This window comes from Chaetodon trifascialis, chromosome 5, assembly GCF_039877785.1.
Source record: "Chaetodon trifascialis isolate fChaTrf1 chromosome 5, fChaTrf1.hap1, whole genome shotgun sequence".
NCBI lineage: Eukaryota > Metazoa > Chordata > Actinopteri > Chaetodontiformes > Chaetodontidae > Chaetodon > Chaetodon trifascialis.
Genome location: NC_092060.1, coordinates 19,497,910 through 19,511,499, shown reverse-complemented (window position 1 = coordinate 19,511,499; position 13,590 = coordinate 19,497,910). Strand labels below are relative to the sequence as shown.

Here is a 13,590-nt window from a genome sequence, read left to right as displayed (position 1 = left end):
ACTTGGAACAGTGTGAATCTATCTTTGGAAACCTTGTTGAGCTGTCTTTCAGTGACTTTTGAGATTATTTCAGTTGAAGGTTTTTCACATATTTTTATTAAAATTATTATTATTATTTTTTTTTAAGTTTCTGTGTTCTCTCATGGCCTTGGTTTGTTGACTTGGTCAGAACAGTGTGCACTGTTGCTGCCTTGACTTGATGCCATCGCCATTCATTTGCCATGTTGACACCCTCACACGCGCGCACACACGCTTCCCCTCCCCGTCAGCTGCCTTCACATCTCTGGGATCTGTAGTCTTTTGGCAGTGAGGTGGGATTGTCGGACCCTGAGCGCAGAAGCTCACTGTGTATTTGTTGCCTTGTTTTGGACACTTTGATGTGAATGTATCTGTCGTGTTTGCGGCTAGAATAAAAGACTTGCTTTTAATTTAATCATTGTCTCTGTCCTGGATTCATTTACCTCGGAGAGCCTTTGCGTCTGAGATGTCTGGCTCTGTACTTTCTGTATTTCATGTCGTTATCTTAAGTATGTTTGGTTCACTGTCGACTGTGAGCGAGGGGTGTTTTTTGACTGCTGGCCATCAACTAAGTCTAAATGAGTGTTGCGGTCCAATGAAGAGAGCCTCAAAGTGTTTAAGTGGAATATCTTGGTTTAATCACATAAGTATTTCCGCAATTACCCAAAGTCCTCTCCCTTTGCCTCTTGGTCATGAACACGTGGTTGAGAAGGTACCGAAAGCTTCTCAACAGGCTTGGATCAAAGAAAATCAAGGAGTTGAGGAGATGAAGAGTTAGACTTAAACTTAAAAGTCTGTTTTATTTCATGATGCAATTCCTCCTCAAGTGCGAGAAAAACTGCCTGCATCATAATTCTGACTTTGAAGAAACAAGTGTCTCTTTTTACTGCCCAAAAAGACAGAGATTGAAAAGGCGAGGATTTAGAGAGCGAAGCCCCCCCACGTCCAGCTCAGGAAACTCCGGGCCCTTTGCTCTTCCTCTGCAGTGACGGCACTTCACACTCACTGCACTGTAATGTAATGCTCCTCCTCCTACGATCTGCTCTCCTCTGCCAGAGTGATGTAGGGTCACGAGAATGGGGAAACACCTTCCAAGGAGAAAACACACATGCACTTTGACAACACACACACACACACACACACGCACACACAGAGCTCCTCGCTGAGTGCTGAATGGTGAGAGAACAGCACATGCTGCATGAAACGAGCTTGGATAGCAACATTTCTTCAAACTGAAGGTAAGACATGCAAAAATAATTTCTTTCAAATGTGTTATCAGAGTATTTTTGAGAAAAGGCTGATTCTGTTGTTCATTTTCTCCTCATAAGCAGAAATGTGTCTTTTTATCATGCACACTGCTTGTTTTTAGATTCAGATTGCATGTATGGCTCTTAGGCCTTTCTTCCACATTTCCTTTCTTCCTTTTTAATTGCAGGTTACCAAGTATAAGCAGCAGACTGTCATACTGATTTAAAAAGAGATGATCAATCCCCCCGCTCGACCATTCCTGCCAATATAAAGTCTCTCAACCCTGACACTGCTGACTACACAGTAATTTAAGTGCCAAATTTAGAAAGTAACATAGCTTAAAACTGTGTTTTAAAATGTATGCATCTGTTTCTGCAAGTGCAGCCGTAGTGTTTGATAAGCTTTTCATTCGCTTTTTTTTGGGGGGGGTGTATCTTCAGATCAAAATGTCAATACATTTGTCTTTTTCTTGGCTACATCTGTACCTCAAAACAGTCCTATCATTATTTTTGAGGATAATTGTTTCCCAGAGCGTGAAACCAGAAACCAGAGTTGTAACATATGATCTGCTTCTGACGTCAGTGTTCGCTGACTTAAAAAGAGATTATCACTTTGGGGGCATAATTGCATCCAAAGGAGCTTTATTTTCTCCCAGCACTGTAAATTCTTCTGTTGATACTATATCCTCCTCAACAGATGATCACATTCATCCCTCAAGGTTTGTCGGCACAGATAAAGGGGCGCAACAAAATCTTTCTTTCTTCGGCTGTGGCCGACTGACACATTCACAAACAGGCCTCTTTTTTTGAGCTGGCCTGGGTTACAGTAGAAACAATACAGCCACTAAAAACCAGCGGCAGTTGGTGACACAAGCTTCCCTCATGAGCTGCTTGGAGTCTCGCAGATCCCAGAGCTGCATGTGCAAGTGTAATGCTAGAAACAGCAAAATCAGCCTTTTCTAGAAAAGTATTGAAGCGGGAACCCCCTGAAGGTAATAAATGGAAATTACCATAAAGCATTATTATAATAGTTCATGTTTTATGTTATATGACCTATGCACAAACAGGTGTGTGTTGTCCTTGACAAATAATATATCCCACTCTACACAGTGATGATATTTATGGGGGTCAGCTACACCCCAGAGAGGTTGAATTGACTTTAATTTCATACCTTGTATGAATAAGCTGTTAAAAAGATTCAGTAACAGAAGTTTCTGTTGTTGCTTATGTAAATCCATCATACTGTATTTAAGCATGTTTAACAGCAAGATCCCAACCAGAATGTGTCCGTTTCATTGGTTCAAAACCATGTTCGCAATCAGCTCTCATACAGTTGGGAAAAGTTGTTTTTAAGGTGATCAATGTTATAAAAAATTCAGTTACCTTGTTGAAACAGAATCCCAATCCAGAATAGTCCAGAACATTTGGCATAATTTGGCATTTCCTATTTTTTAGAATCTTTACACATGTGCATATACATAGATGTTTTTCTGTTCTGTACCCTGTATACTTTTTTTTTTTTTTTTACCTCTTTATGCCACTGTGCTTGCTCTTTGTCACACTTGCTGGCTGTAACAGCTAAATTTCCCCAGAGTGGGATCTATAAAGTCTTATCTCTTATCTTATCTATCTTATATGAAAATGCAAATACTATTCATTTTAAAGGCTACTAGACACAAGATGTCTGTTGCTACAGGGTGAAGTCTATTCTCAGTGTATGTGTACAAGAGGATTCACGTTTCCTCCTCAGACTTGTTTAAGCTGCATACTGAACCTCAATTGGCTCCATCTTACCTGAACGTACGTGTGCTAAACTGAGATTCAAAGTGAGCGCAGAGAAACTTCCCCCTTCAGCAGAGGAATGTGAAAACAGGCATCTCGTGTCAAACTTGGCACATGCACCATTCTGGACAGTGAAACTCAAAAATCTAAACAAAGTAAGAATAAAAAAAACACATTTTTTAGTGGAGGAAGTATGTTTGAGTTGTTAGAGATCACAAACTTGGTGGATAAACTGAGCACAGAGGGCTGTTTCCAGCTGTTTTTCTTTTTTCTGTTTTTTTTCAGTTTCTGTAGTTCACCGTAGTTTGGCCAGATTTGTCTTGTACACCTGCCTTAAATGTAAACCAAAGAACGGCTCTTGCACATCTTCTCTCAGCCGCATGCTTCTTTTCAAACAGCTCTCCTCATAATTTATTTCCCCACCTGCCCCACTGTTTATCTTAAGATTAGATCATCGCCCATCAGCCACAGTCCTGCTCTTTTCTAAGCTCCCCTCACTCAGTATCTTAGCAAAATATCAAAATATGCCAGCGCAAGTTTAGACAGTGATAACTAATAATGGCTGTCAGTGTTGAAGCCAGGGGCAGACAGCGAGACTGTCCACACAAACCAAAGCCAACAGTCCATTAGCGCAGAATGCTAACAGTCGGCCAGACTCTGGGAAATCTCAGAACATTGTCAAGGTCCGTGTGGAGCCAACCGGGGCCGGCTGACCCAAAGCAAGAAGCACCTAAATCCCAGTGCTCTGCGTGTGTATGTGTGTCTATCTCAAAGGCCTACGCAGTTCAAAGAAAACATTAAAAGCCAAATGAAGATAAGCGATAAACTTGTTTTCGATTAATGTCAAGATGTATGTTTGGAGTTTTGGCAGAGTCTAATCGTTTGTGGGACCGCTGGCAGGGCGGCCTGGTGTGTGTCAGTCCCTCCCTGGATATTATGACAAAGTCTCCACAATGTGAACACTTACTGAATGCCCTCATACCCTGCAGAGCGTGAAATGGGGAACTGTGCCAGCTTAAAGCTCTTGTGTTCCTCCATGCTCTAATCTACATTTAAACTTTTACATACATGTGTTTGCCTGTTTGTGTCTGTGCTTTGTCATGTTTGAAAGTCTTCAAATGGTTTGAAGGAGAAAGAGGTGGAGCGACAATCTGCTAACCAACAACCAGGGAGGAAGCAGAACAGGAATACAGAGCAAAGATTTCTCCGTCAGCTGATTTTGCGGAGCTCTAACATGGGATGAACTCCTGACATCAGTGACTTAAGGTGCTGTCTTTATTATTCTCTGTTATAAAACTTTCTTTATGCATTATACTGGCTATCATGAAAGCTATCATAACAGAAACCATAAAGGCAGATGGAAGTGAAGAATAGTTCCTTTCAAATCAACAGTGTTGCTCCCCTTGACTGTGATCACATTGGATGCGTTGCGCTTTATTTCCAGCTATTTGGTAGACTGTGAAAGAGGCTTGTATCCTCTGAACTGGGCAAACATTGGTTTCTGATTTGATTTGGGTTTTTTAATGATTCACAACACACTCCAAGTTAAACAGACCTAAACTTTGGTACCACCACACGAAATGTCAGTGTAGCACCAAGGAAACAAAGGGAAAGAAGTTAGCTGCTCACTGCTGCGTGAGGCTAACAGGCCGAGGCTACATTAGCTGCTACTAGCATAACCGGATTGAAACTGTCTGTGTTTGTGTTACCTTATGGGAAATGTAGGATTAGGTGTTTGACATTGGGACAGGTGGTGTTAGGGCAGATGCGCTCATGCTTTGGTTGATTTGGCCTCTCGTCCGCATCGTCACATCAAGCCGAGCTGCTGTATCTTAAAATTTCCCTTATTTCGCTCACTCTCTGAGGACCCGCTACATAATGCTCTTTGTGCCCGCTGACCACTAAGACCAAACTAAGAAATTTTTGTACCCATGAATGCCTTTTTGTCCCCCATCTCTCAAGGCTTCAGGTAGACAAAGCCTACAGTCATATTTTTATTGAAAAAAATATTCAAAAGGAAACTTTGTGCTAAAATCACTGTAACTTTGGAAAGTCCCACTTCATTTCGGACTCAGAATGCTGAAGCCTCATGTCCCCCATTTCTTAAACAAAATTTACACCACAGGAACTTTCCCTAGGGACTAGGAACCTTTGGAGGAACACAGTGTATTTCCACAGTGCAGACCAAGGTCTGAATTGGGCCATGAGCCCTCCAAAAATCTCTGCCCTGGGGGAGTATTTGTAAAAGTGCAGGAACTTTGGGAGTGGCACTGACCATTTCTGATTGGACGAGTAAGTGCAGCATTTTATTTCAGTACCGTTTTTCAAACTCTGCAGCTACAAATCCATTTTTTGTTCACCGTGCTACAACACATCATGAAGGAGTTACAGAAGAGAGCGTAAAATGTTCCAGGCACTTATGGGTGGAAATGTGGTTTTATATATATATATATATATATATATATATATATATATATATATATATATATATATATATATATATACACACATTAGGAAGGGCTCTCTTTATAGCTGTAGGGACAAAATGAACGATTGCAGTGACCAGTAAGTCTTTCAGTGTAAATATAAGTGTGCCACTAAAGTTTTAAGATAGATTTGGAATGGATTTGGGATCTTTATCTGCACTTTACAGTCACTGCAGCAGTCAGATTAATGGAGTGCGGTGAAAGAATTAAAATATTAAGTTTACTCATTTTACACCATTCCAGCTCTTAACATCTCACTTTTCCTGTTAGTGACCGTCTCTTCGGTTTGACGCACTGATGTATAAATAAAGGTTGTTAATGTCTGTCAGCCTTCCAAGAACACTTGTGTTGCTTGCTTACATGTTTCCGTGCTCACACATACACTGCCTCTCTAAAGGAACTTCCTGTTTATGGCCAGCTGTGCCCGGTATCCTGACTGAGAGCCCGTCCAGATCCTGGCCTCTGAGCGTTGACCCCTAACCCTGAAGGGGTCGGGGGGGTCGACGGGGATAAAATGCGGTGCACCACCCTCCTGGCTCTGCTGACAGGGGTCATGCTGTACTTAGTGATGGGGGCGCTTGTTTTCCGCACCCTTGAGGCCCCCAATGAGAATTTGGCGTACAAAGACCTGCTCACTACTAAGCGCACCTTCCTCGATAATAAGAGCTGTGTCACCGAGCTGGACTTCCACAAGCTTGTGAAGGTACAATTGAACACACTCTGTCATTACATAAACACAGACTGACTGAGAATGTGACTTTAAACAACTAAACTAAAAACAAATACAGTTTTTATTTTGCTTTTCTGTTTTTGATGTTTCTGATTTAATTTGACATCATTTAATATATAAATCTGCTTAGAAAAATACTCCCTATAACTCCAGAACTGCCTGAGAATCATCACATTTATCCATCATCACACAACATAAAGAAATTGATATTTTTTTGATGCAAGAAAGGCTCAGAATGCCCTTTCATCATTTTCAGGCCAGTTTTCAAGCTGCAGCTCCACCTCATGCGGAACCAGTGTTACAGTCAATCTGCAAGGCTGAAACGCAGAGTGCTATCCAAAGTTCCTCCCCAAATGTTCCTCCTCACTGAGTCATGTTTCAGTCTATGCCAAATTTATCACATTTTGACATGGGCAGCACTTACTGAGCTAATGTCTTTTTCAGTCTTTGCACAGTATTCCAGTCAAAATATCAGTTTTTAAATGTACTAGGGTTAATATAAAACTAAAAAAAAAAAAAAAGCTGAAGTGTTATTTTCAGTTTCCTCTCTTTAAATGTCACCTAAATACAGATTTTACAAACAAGAGGGCAGACAGCCAGAAGGCAGTCTTTTAAACAGTATCTTCACCTCACCACATGAAGGCTGTTATGTCACTTGTAGAAACTAGAGATGGAAAGTAACAGAGTAAATTTACTCAATTGTTGTACTTAAATACAGTTTTGCATCATTTGTATTTGATTAATTCCATTTTCTTCAACTTTATATTTTACTTTTCATATTAAGATGCCTCCTCCCAACCACACACACACGTGCACAACTCAAAAGACGTGATAGATTTATAGAATACAACAGTTAAATGCATTAATCATGTAATATATAATACTGTATCAGTCACTGGTGTCATTTTTCTGCAGAATGACTTTTGGTACTAAGTCGTGATATAAGTCTACATAAAAATTGTTTTATTGCGGCTGTAAAATTAATAAGCTGGTTTTGGGTCTTGTGCGTACATGTTAGAGGGTACATTTACAGTTAAATCAATTAAATCGCCTCCATGCAGGGAGTGGCGTCTGCAGTGGAGGCAGGCCTGGATGTGAGCAGCCTTCCTGCCAACTTCACCAGCCGCTGGGACTTGGCCTCCGCTTTCTTCTTCTGTGGTACCATCATTACCACCATAGGTAAGCGGGGACTCACCTTCAGGCTGCACTTTGAAGATCCAACAGCTATAAAAAGCTCTCTGAAAGTGAAGACCTCTTTTGGAAAGATTACATACCTGATATGTTGTGCAACTGATTTTTAAGAGAACTTTTTCCACACAGTTCCTGTAATATTGAAGAGATCTGAGTTTCATTCTGAACATCCTTTCATCAGCCTGTCATCCTCATAACCAAAACTTTAATCTATGAAAAATTATACTTGCTTGATCGTTAAGTGAAGGAGGCTGACTAAAATAAATCTGTCTTTTTAAAATGTATCCTGACATGGATTTCCAATAGATCAGATCTATAATTTGGTTTTTTGGTTTGTCCTCACCGATGAGGAATAGCTTCAAACAGCAGGCTGGAGATTTAGCTATAACAACATTGCAAAGTGGGAGGGCTGGTCTGGAACAAAAATGAGCTCTTTGGTTGAAAACTGATCTTCATCAGCTGAAGAACTAAGTGGTGGACTTAAATGGAAAAACTAAAAAGCAATGTCATAATTATTCTTATACGTTCATTCAGTATACTTATTATACATGTGAATGTGAATGTAGTAGACACGTTTGCCTCTTTCTGACGTTCCTTTTTCTTCATCTTTTTGTCTTTAATAGCAAGCATCTAAATCCATCTGAACATCTTAACTTGCATTCATATTAACTTCCATGATAGTGAAGGTCCTTCTGTTCTTTTCATTTTTTCATTAGGTTTTGGGAACCTGTCTCCTCGGACGTGGTACGGCCAGTTGTTCTGTGTGTGCTACGCCTTGGTGGGCATCCCCATGTTTGGCATACTGCTCGCAGGAGTGAGTGACCACATGGGCACAGTGCTGCGGAGAGCTGTGGCCAAGATTGAGACCCTCTTCCTGGTGAGAATGGTCTGTCCTGCCCAGCAGCCGTACCTCGGGTGGATTTACACCTGAACATTTGGATTCTGTGTGATTTCCTGGTTAAGAACATAGTTAGAACCTCCTACCTGAATGTGAGCCGTCGCTATTACTGTAAATATATATTCCTGTGGTTATGAAAGAAGGGATTCTTGGTTTTCCCGACTGCTTTAAAGGAAATTGCAAACTATCCCTGCAAGATTTAAAACATTATCATTGTCTCTCATACTTACATTAAATATGTTACTGAGGACATTATTCAGCATTAATTGACTCTGAGTCTTATCTTATAAAGAGATATTATGGACACACCAATAAGTAATGTTCATGTAAAGAACGCTGACATTTGACCTGAAACCGCAGTAAAACCATGAAGTCAAGCTTTAAGTCTAGTCAACTTAGTTTCATTAAATCCAATTTAATGTGTAAATATTTCAGTCTTAAGTCACTGTCGCTCATTCTGCTGCTGTGTTTGCCCTTATCTTTCTCTCAGAAACGCAAGGTCAGGCCGACCACAGTGCGCGTGATCTCGGCGGTTCTCTCCATCCTCATTGGCTGTCTGATCTTCCTCGCCGTGCCAACGGTCGTGTTTCAGAAAGTGGAGGACTGGTCTTTCCTGGAGTCGCTCTACTTTGTGGTCATCACTCTCACCACTGTTGGCTTTGGAGACTATGTACCTGGTACTGACACACACACACACACACACACACACACACACAAACATACATAATACACCCTCATAGCTTACTTCAGACAATATGGACAAGACACAACAAGAAATTGTGAGGCCGGGTTAGGGTTAACCCTAACCCTCCAAAGGGTCACAGGATGGTTACCAGAGTATGAAACAAGAAAATCTAAATTCTTCTGAACAAAACTTTTCTTGTGTCTTTCTTCTTATGAAATACTAAACTATTCGAGTTCTTTGGGCCTTAAAAATAAATCAAATTAATCAGTCTGACAAATGAAACCAACCCCTCACTTAAACTGCTACTCGTGGACATGCACCCTGTGATGAGAGCTTGCAAGTACTGTAAACATGGAAATAGACATTGCTTTGTTTCAAAGCTGTGTTCACATTTTAAACAAGGCTCTTGTGCTGCAAGTGCCGCTTCGCTCAGTGCAGCATTCTTGGGGTGGAGTGAGGGAATTTATCTGCTAATTGCAGCAGTCTGAGATCAAAGGATCTCGTACCTTAACGCAGTATCATTGCAGCACGCCACACGTGTACATACAATAATAATCGATTGACTGGTTAGCTGATACACAGAAAATTATTCTGCGACTTTCCAGATTGTTGATTAAACTGTTTCAGTTATCTTTCAAGAAAAATACTCTCAACATTTGCTGGTTCCAGCTTCTCAAATGTGAGCAGCCATAACCATGATAAATCTTTGGGTTTTGGACTGTTAGTCAGACTAAACAAGAAATCTGAAGGCCTCCCCTTTGGGCTGTGATGGCCTTTTTTTTCCCACTTTTTTATTTTTTAGATCATTGTAAAAATAATCAGTAGATTTATTGAGAATGAATAGAATCATTTGTTAAGGGGTGGTGTGCGAAAGCTGCAATAATGTGAGGATGGCTTGAAGCAAAAAAAAAAAAAAAAAAGCATGTTAAAGCCTGTAGCCTGAAACTGTCTTCCTCCCTGCTCCAGGACTCTGACCTTTGACCCCTGTGAGGTGTCAACAGAAAGAGGAATACTGTATCTCTTTGGGAAACATCTCATCCCATTAAATCCAGCTTTCTCTGTGTCCAGGTGGTGGTCGCGAGGGCATGTTCTTCAAGCCTCTGGTGCTCTTGTGGATAGTGTTTGGTCTTGCCTACTTTGCCTCCATCCTCACCATGATAGGCAACTGGCTGAGGGTGCTGTCTAAGAGGACCCGCGCTGAGGTGAGAGATGTATGCTATTAGACAGCCAGGAATGTATACCAAGAGGGGACGAGCTGCCCTACGTTTTTTTAGAGGGTTCATCCTTTAGGTTGCTTATGTCTCTCACTCTCAGATGGAGGAGTTGAGGGCCCACGCGACAGACTGGACCCAGAACATCCAGAACATGTCCATGGACTTCCGCATCCCAAACCCTCTGGAGTTCAACGACCCCTTCCTCCTGCAGCGCCGGCGCTGGAAACGCAGTGAGCGTCGCCGCATCCGTCGTGGAGCCCAGGGCACTCTGGGACACTGGGTTCGTGGAGGATCTGAGAATGGACACCTGCCGAACCGCTGGGCCGCGCTCTCCAGCTCCATGAGCCAGCTGGACACCCATCCGTCTCTGGAGAGGGCGGTGGTAGCCAAGTCCAGGCCGCGAGTCGGTGCTGCTAGAGGTGAAACGGTCCCGAGAGTGGGGCCTGGATTGAGGGTTGACCCCGCTGTGGGTCTACAGGCAGAAAGCAGGTCGTTTCCTCATCTGCTGGCCCGCTCATTCTCCCTCCCTGTGGCCCGCTCCACCTCAGAGCTGGACTCAGCAGGTGCAGCCCTGCAGGAAGGATCCCTCTCTGGATCTGAGTCTCCTTTTGATTCCAGATCAGACGTCTCCTCTGCCTCCTCGTCCTTCTTGGCGCTCCGCAGGTTCCAGCCCTGCTATACAGTCAGCAGCATGGAGGAGGGAGGGGCCGCAGGCATGAAGACAGTGCAAGAGAAAAACGAACTGACTCCCGCAGAGGAATATGGATCAGGAGAAAACAATAGCTGCAAACACACACCTGCCTCTGGTTTGCTCCCTCTCACCTCCTCTCTTACCCCCTTCATTTCTCCCTCTCACCACCCAGTCCTCCTTCCCTCCCCTCCCCTCAACATCGCCTCCTCAGCCAGCTGCCAGCTGTTGGATTTCTTCGGAGAGAACCTGGCGTACATCGACGAGTCCTCAGACGCTCTGAGTGACCAGCCAGCAGCAAGCGAAGAGAGGAAGAGACGACCACGAAAACCCAAGAGGAGGAGCATCAATAGGCAGCTGCCACACAAGTGGAGCCCCCTGCAGGTGAGAAGGCCCCACAGTGAGATGCAGCCACCTTCAAATCCCCCCACACCACCTCCAGACTCATCTCTTTCAGACCGGCCCCCATCAGAGAACCACACAGGTTCAGCTCCGACGCTCTGACAGACAAAGTCAACATATGACCGAACTCACTCTGAAGAGAAACATAGACACTTTTGCTTTCGCTCCAGTTTTTCAGGAGTTGAAATAAAAAATCTGAGACTTTTTCTGTGCACACAAAAGGATTGTTTCTTTGAACTTTTGAGCACAAATTTCTTTAAATCCATGTTAGTGAGCACTTTTCCTTTGCCAAGGTAATTCATCCATCTGGAAGGTGTGGCATATCAAGGTAAAATGAGGTGCAAAAAAATGTGCATGTGTTTATCGTCCTTATCTTATGTCTGCCTGTACTGTAATCCCACCACCACCATGGGGCACTCTGTTCACAATGCTGACATTAGCAAACCACCAATCACGCTGTCTGCCTTTGCCCAGTACAGTGAAAACCAGTATGCATCAGGGAAGAAAGCAGTTCTCCAAAGGGCCAGACGCCACTGAAAGTGAGCATTTGCCCACTCAAGTTGGTTATGACAACGAAAGATGCTGATGAGGATGACAAGCATGCAGATGAGCTTCCCTGAGACAGTTTATGACAGTTTGTGCAGAAATTATTTGGTTTTGCAAACCAGCCGTTGCATCAGCTGTCTGAGACAAGCTTGCAGGCGAAGCAGCCGGATGTGGACGTCCTGGGCTGGCGCGGTCAGTGACGGTGGGGCCCTTTGGTTGGACTGCCAAAATCCTGGAAATGACAGTGGAGACAGTCAGTTGAAGGGGAACATCTCTGGTGGACATCCCTGCAATCAGCATGGCAATCACACGCTCCTTCAAAACCTACAACATCCGTGTTCACTGTGTTCTGAGATAAAACTACACGTTTTAAGGAGGCCTTTTTATTGTGACCTGCGTAAAAATCATGCTGTTTAGTCAGCATTTTGATATGTCATGCCTGTCATAGGAATGGATTATCTTGGCAAAGGAGAGGTGCTCACTAACATGGATTTTAACGAAGTTGTGCTCAGACTCAGAAATAAGCTTTTTATGTGCATGGAAAAGGTTTGAGATCTTTCATTTCATCTTGTGGGAAATTAGAGCAAAACCAAAAACATTTATATATTTGTTTAGGCACACCAAAGCTGTGGGTTTCCAGCAGACCTGACACTCCTACCGCTTATAACATATACAGCATTTTCCACATGAAAGCCTCACCGTCATGAATGAAGCTGATGTTTCAGGATATTTTTACTATTTATGCTTAGCCTCACAAAGTCAGAACACAAAATTTGCTTTGTTACTTTGTGATCTGGCAGTCTTCATGTTTAGCAGGTATAATATTTACCATGTTCACTATCATTGTGTAGCTAGATGGCGCTAGATGAAAAGTCAGGGAGCCACCAAAGCTCCTACAGGTCTGTCCCAGTACCCACACTTACAGTCTTGAGCACTTAAGTGCGCATTCACACGCCAGAAGGTACTTGAAGTACACAAGTATGTCCCACGTCAGAAGAATACAACACACAGTACGCTTCACCTACACTTTTCTTTCACAGCTAAGTGTATTCATCTGCTCCACCCGTCCAGCTGTGCAACCTATAGGCTGGTCAGCAGGTGTGAATGAGTTTAAGTTTATGACTTGTTGGATTCAGCTTGAATAGTGTTATAGTAAAATATCATATCCTTTTATCAAAGATTAAGAAATATGTTCCATCCTTGAAAATATAATCACAGAGAAACCATCAAAACAACAGGTCTTTTTTATGTACACTGCACCTACACAGTGTCAGATGACTTGATTTAGTTGCTTGTTAATTGTATTACTCCTCTTAGCTCCTGAATGTACCTTTCCCTCTGACTGTAACTGTGGCATTGTGTTATTGATCTGAATAATTTGTTCCAACACAACGTCTGAGTTCAACTGTGCCATCACTGGATGTCCTTATTAATCAAGCGCGTCACAGTGTGGGTATTGGGATGAACCTTTCAATTCACTCTAAAGGCCGACATGAACCGAATTTCATCCAGTCCATCCAGCAGATGTTGAGATATTTCCACCTAAACTGGTTGCTCCTTTTCTCCAAAAATGATCTAGAGATAAATCTAAAGAGAGAGATGAAGAAATGAGGGAACCGTGCTTCGTTTAAAATCGACCACACCTGGTGTAAACAGCTGGTCATAAGTTTCAGTGGTTTAAAGAGACTTTGAGTCACATGATG

General features: G+C 42.6%; 1 protein-coding gene across 1 annotated transcript; it reads left to right on the top strand.

Annotated features, from left to right (window-relative positions):
• Window positions 1–5,979: 5,979 nt before the first annotated feature.
• kcnk4a (potassium channel, subfamily K, member 4a) lies at window positions 5,980–12,062 on the top strand. Its single transcript, XM_070962190.1, has 6 exons — window positions 5,980–6,236; window positions 7,325–7,442; window positions 8,171–8,331; window positions 8,843–9,041; window positions 10,112–10,239; window positions 10,352–12,062. Exons 1-6 carry the CDS (start codon window positions 6,048–6,050, stop codon window positions 11,441–11,443), a joined length of 1,887 nt encoding a protein of 628 aa, XP_070818291.1. The 5' UTR covers window positions 5,980–6,047; the 3' UTR covers window positions 11,444–12,062.
• The last annotated feature ends 1,528 nt before the right edge of the window (window positions 12,063–13,590 follow it).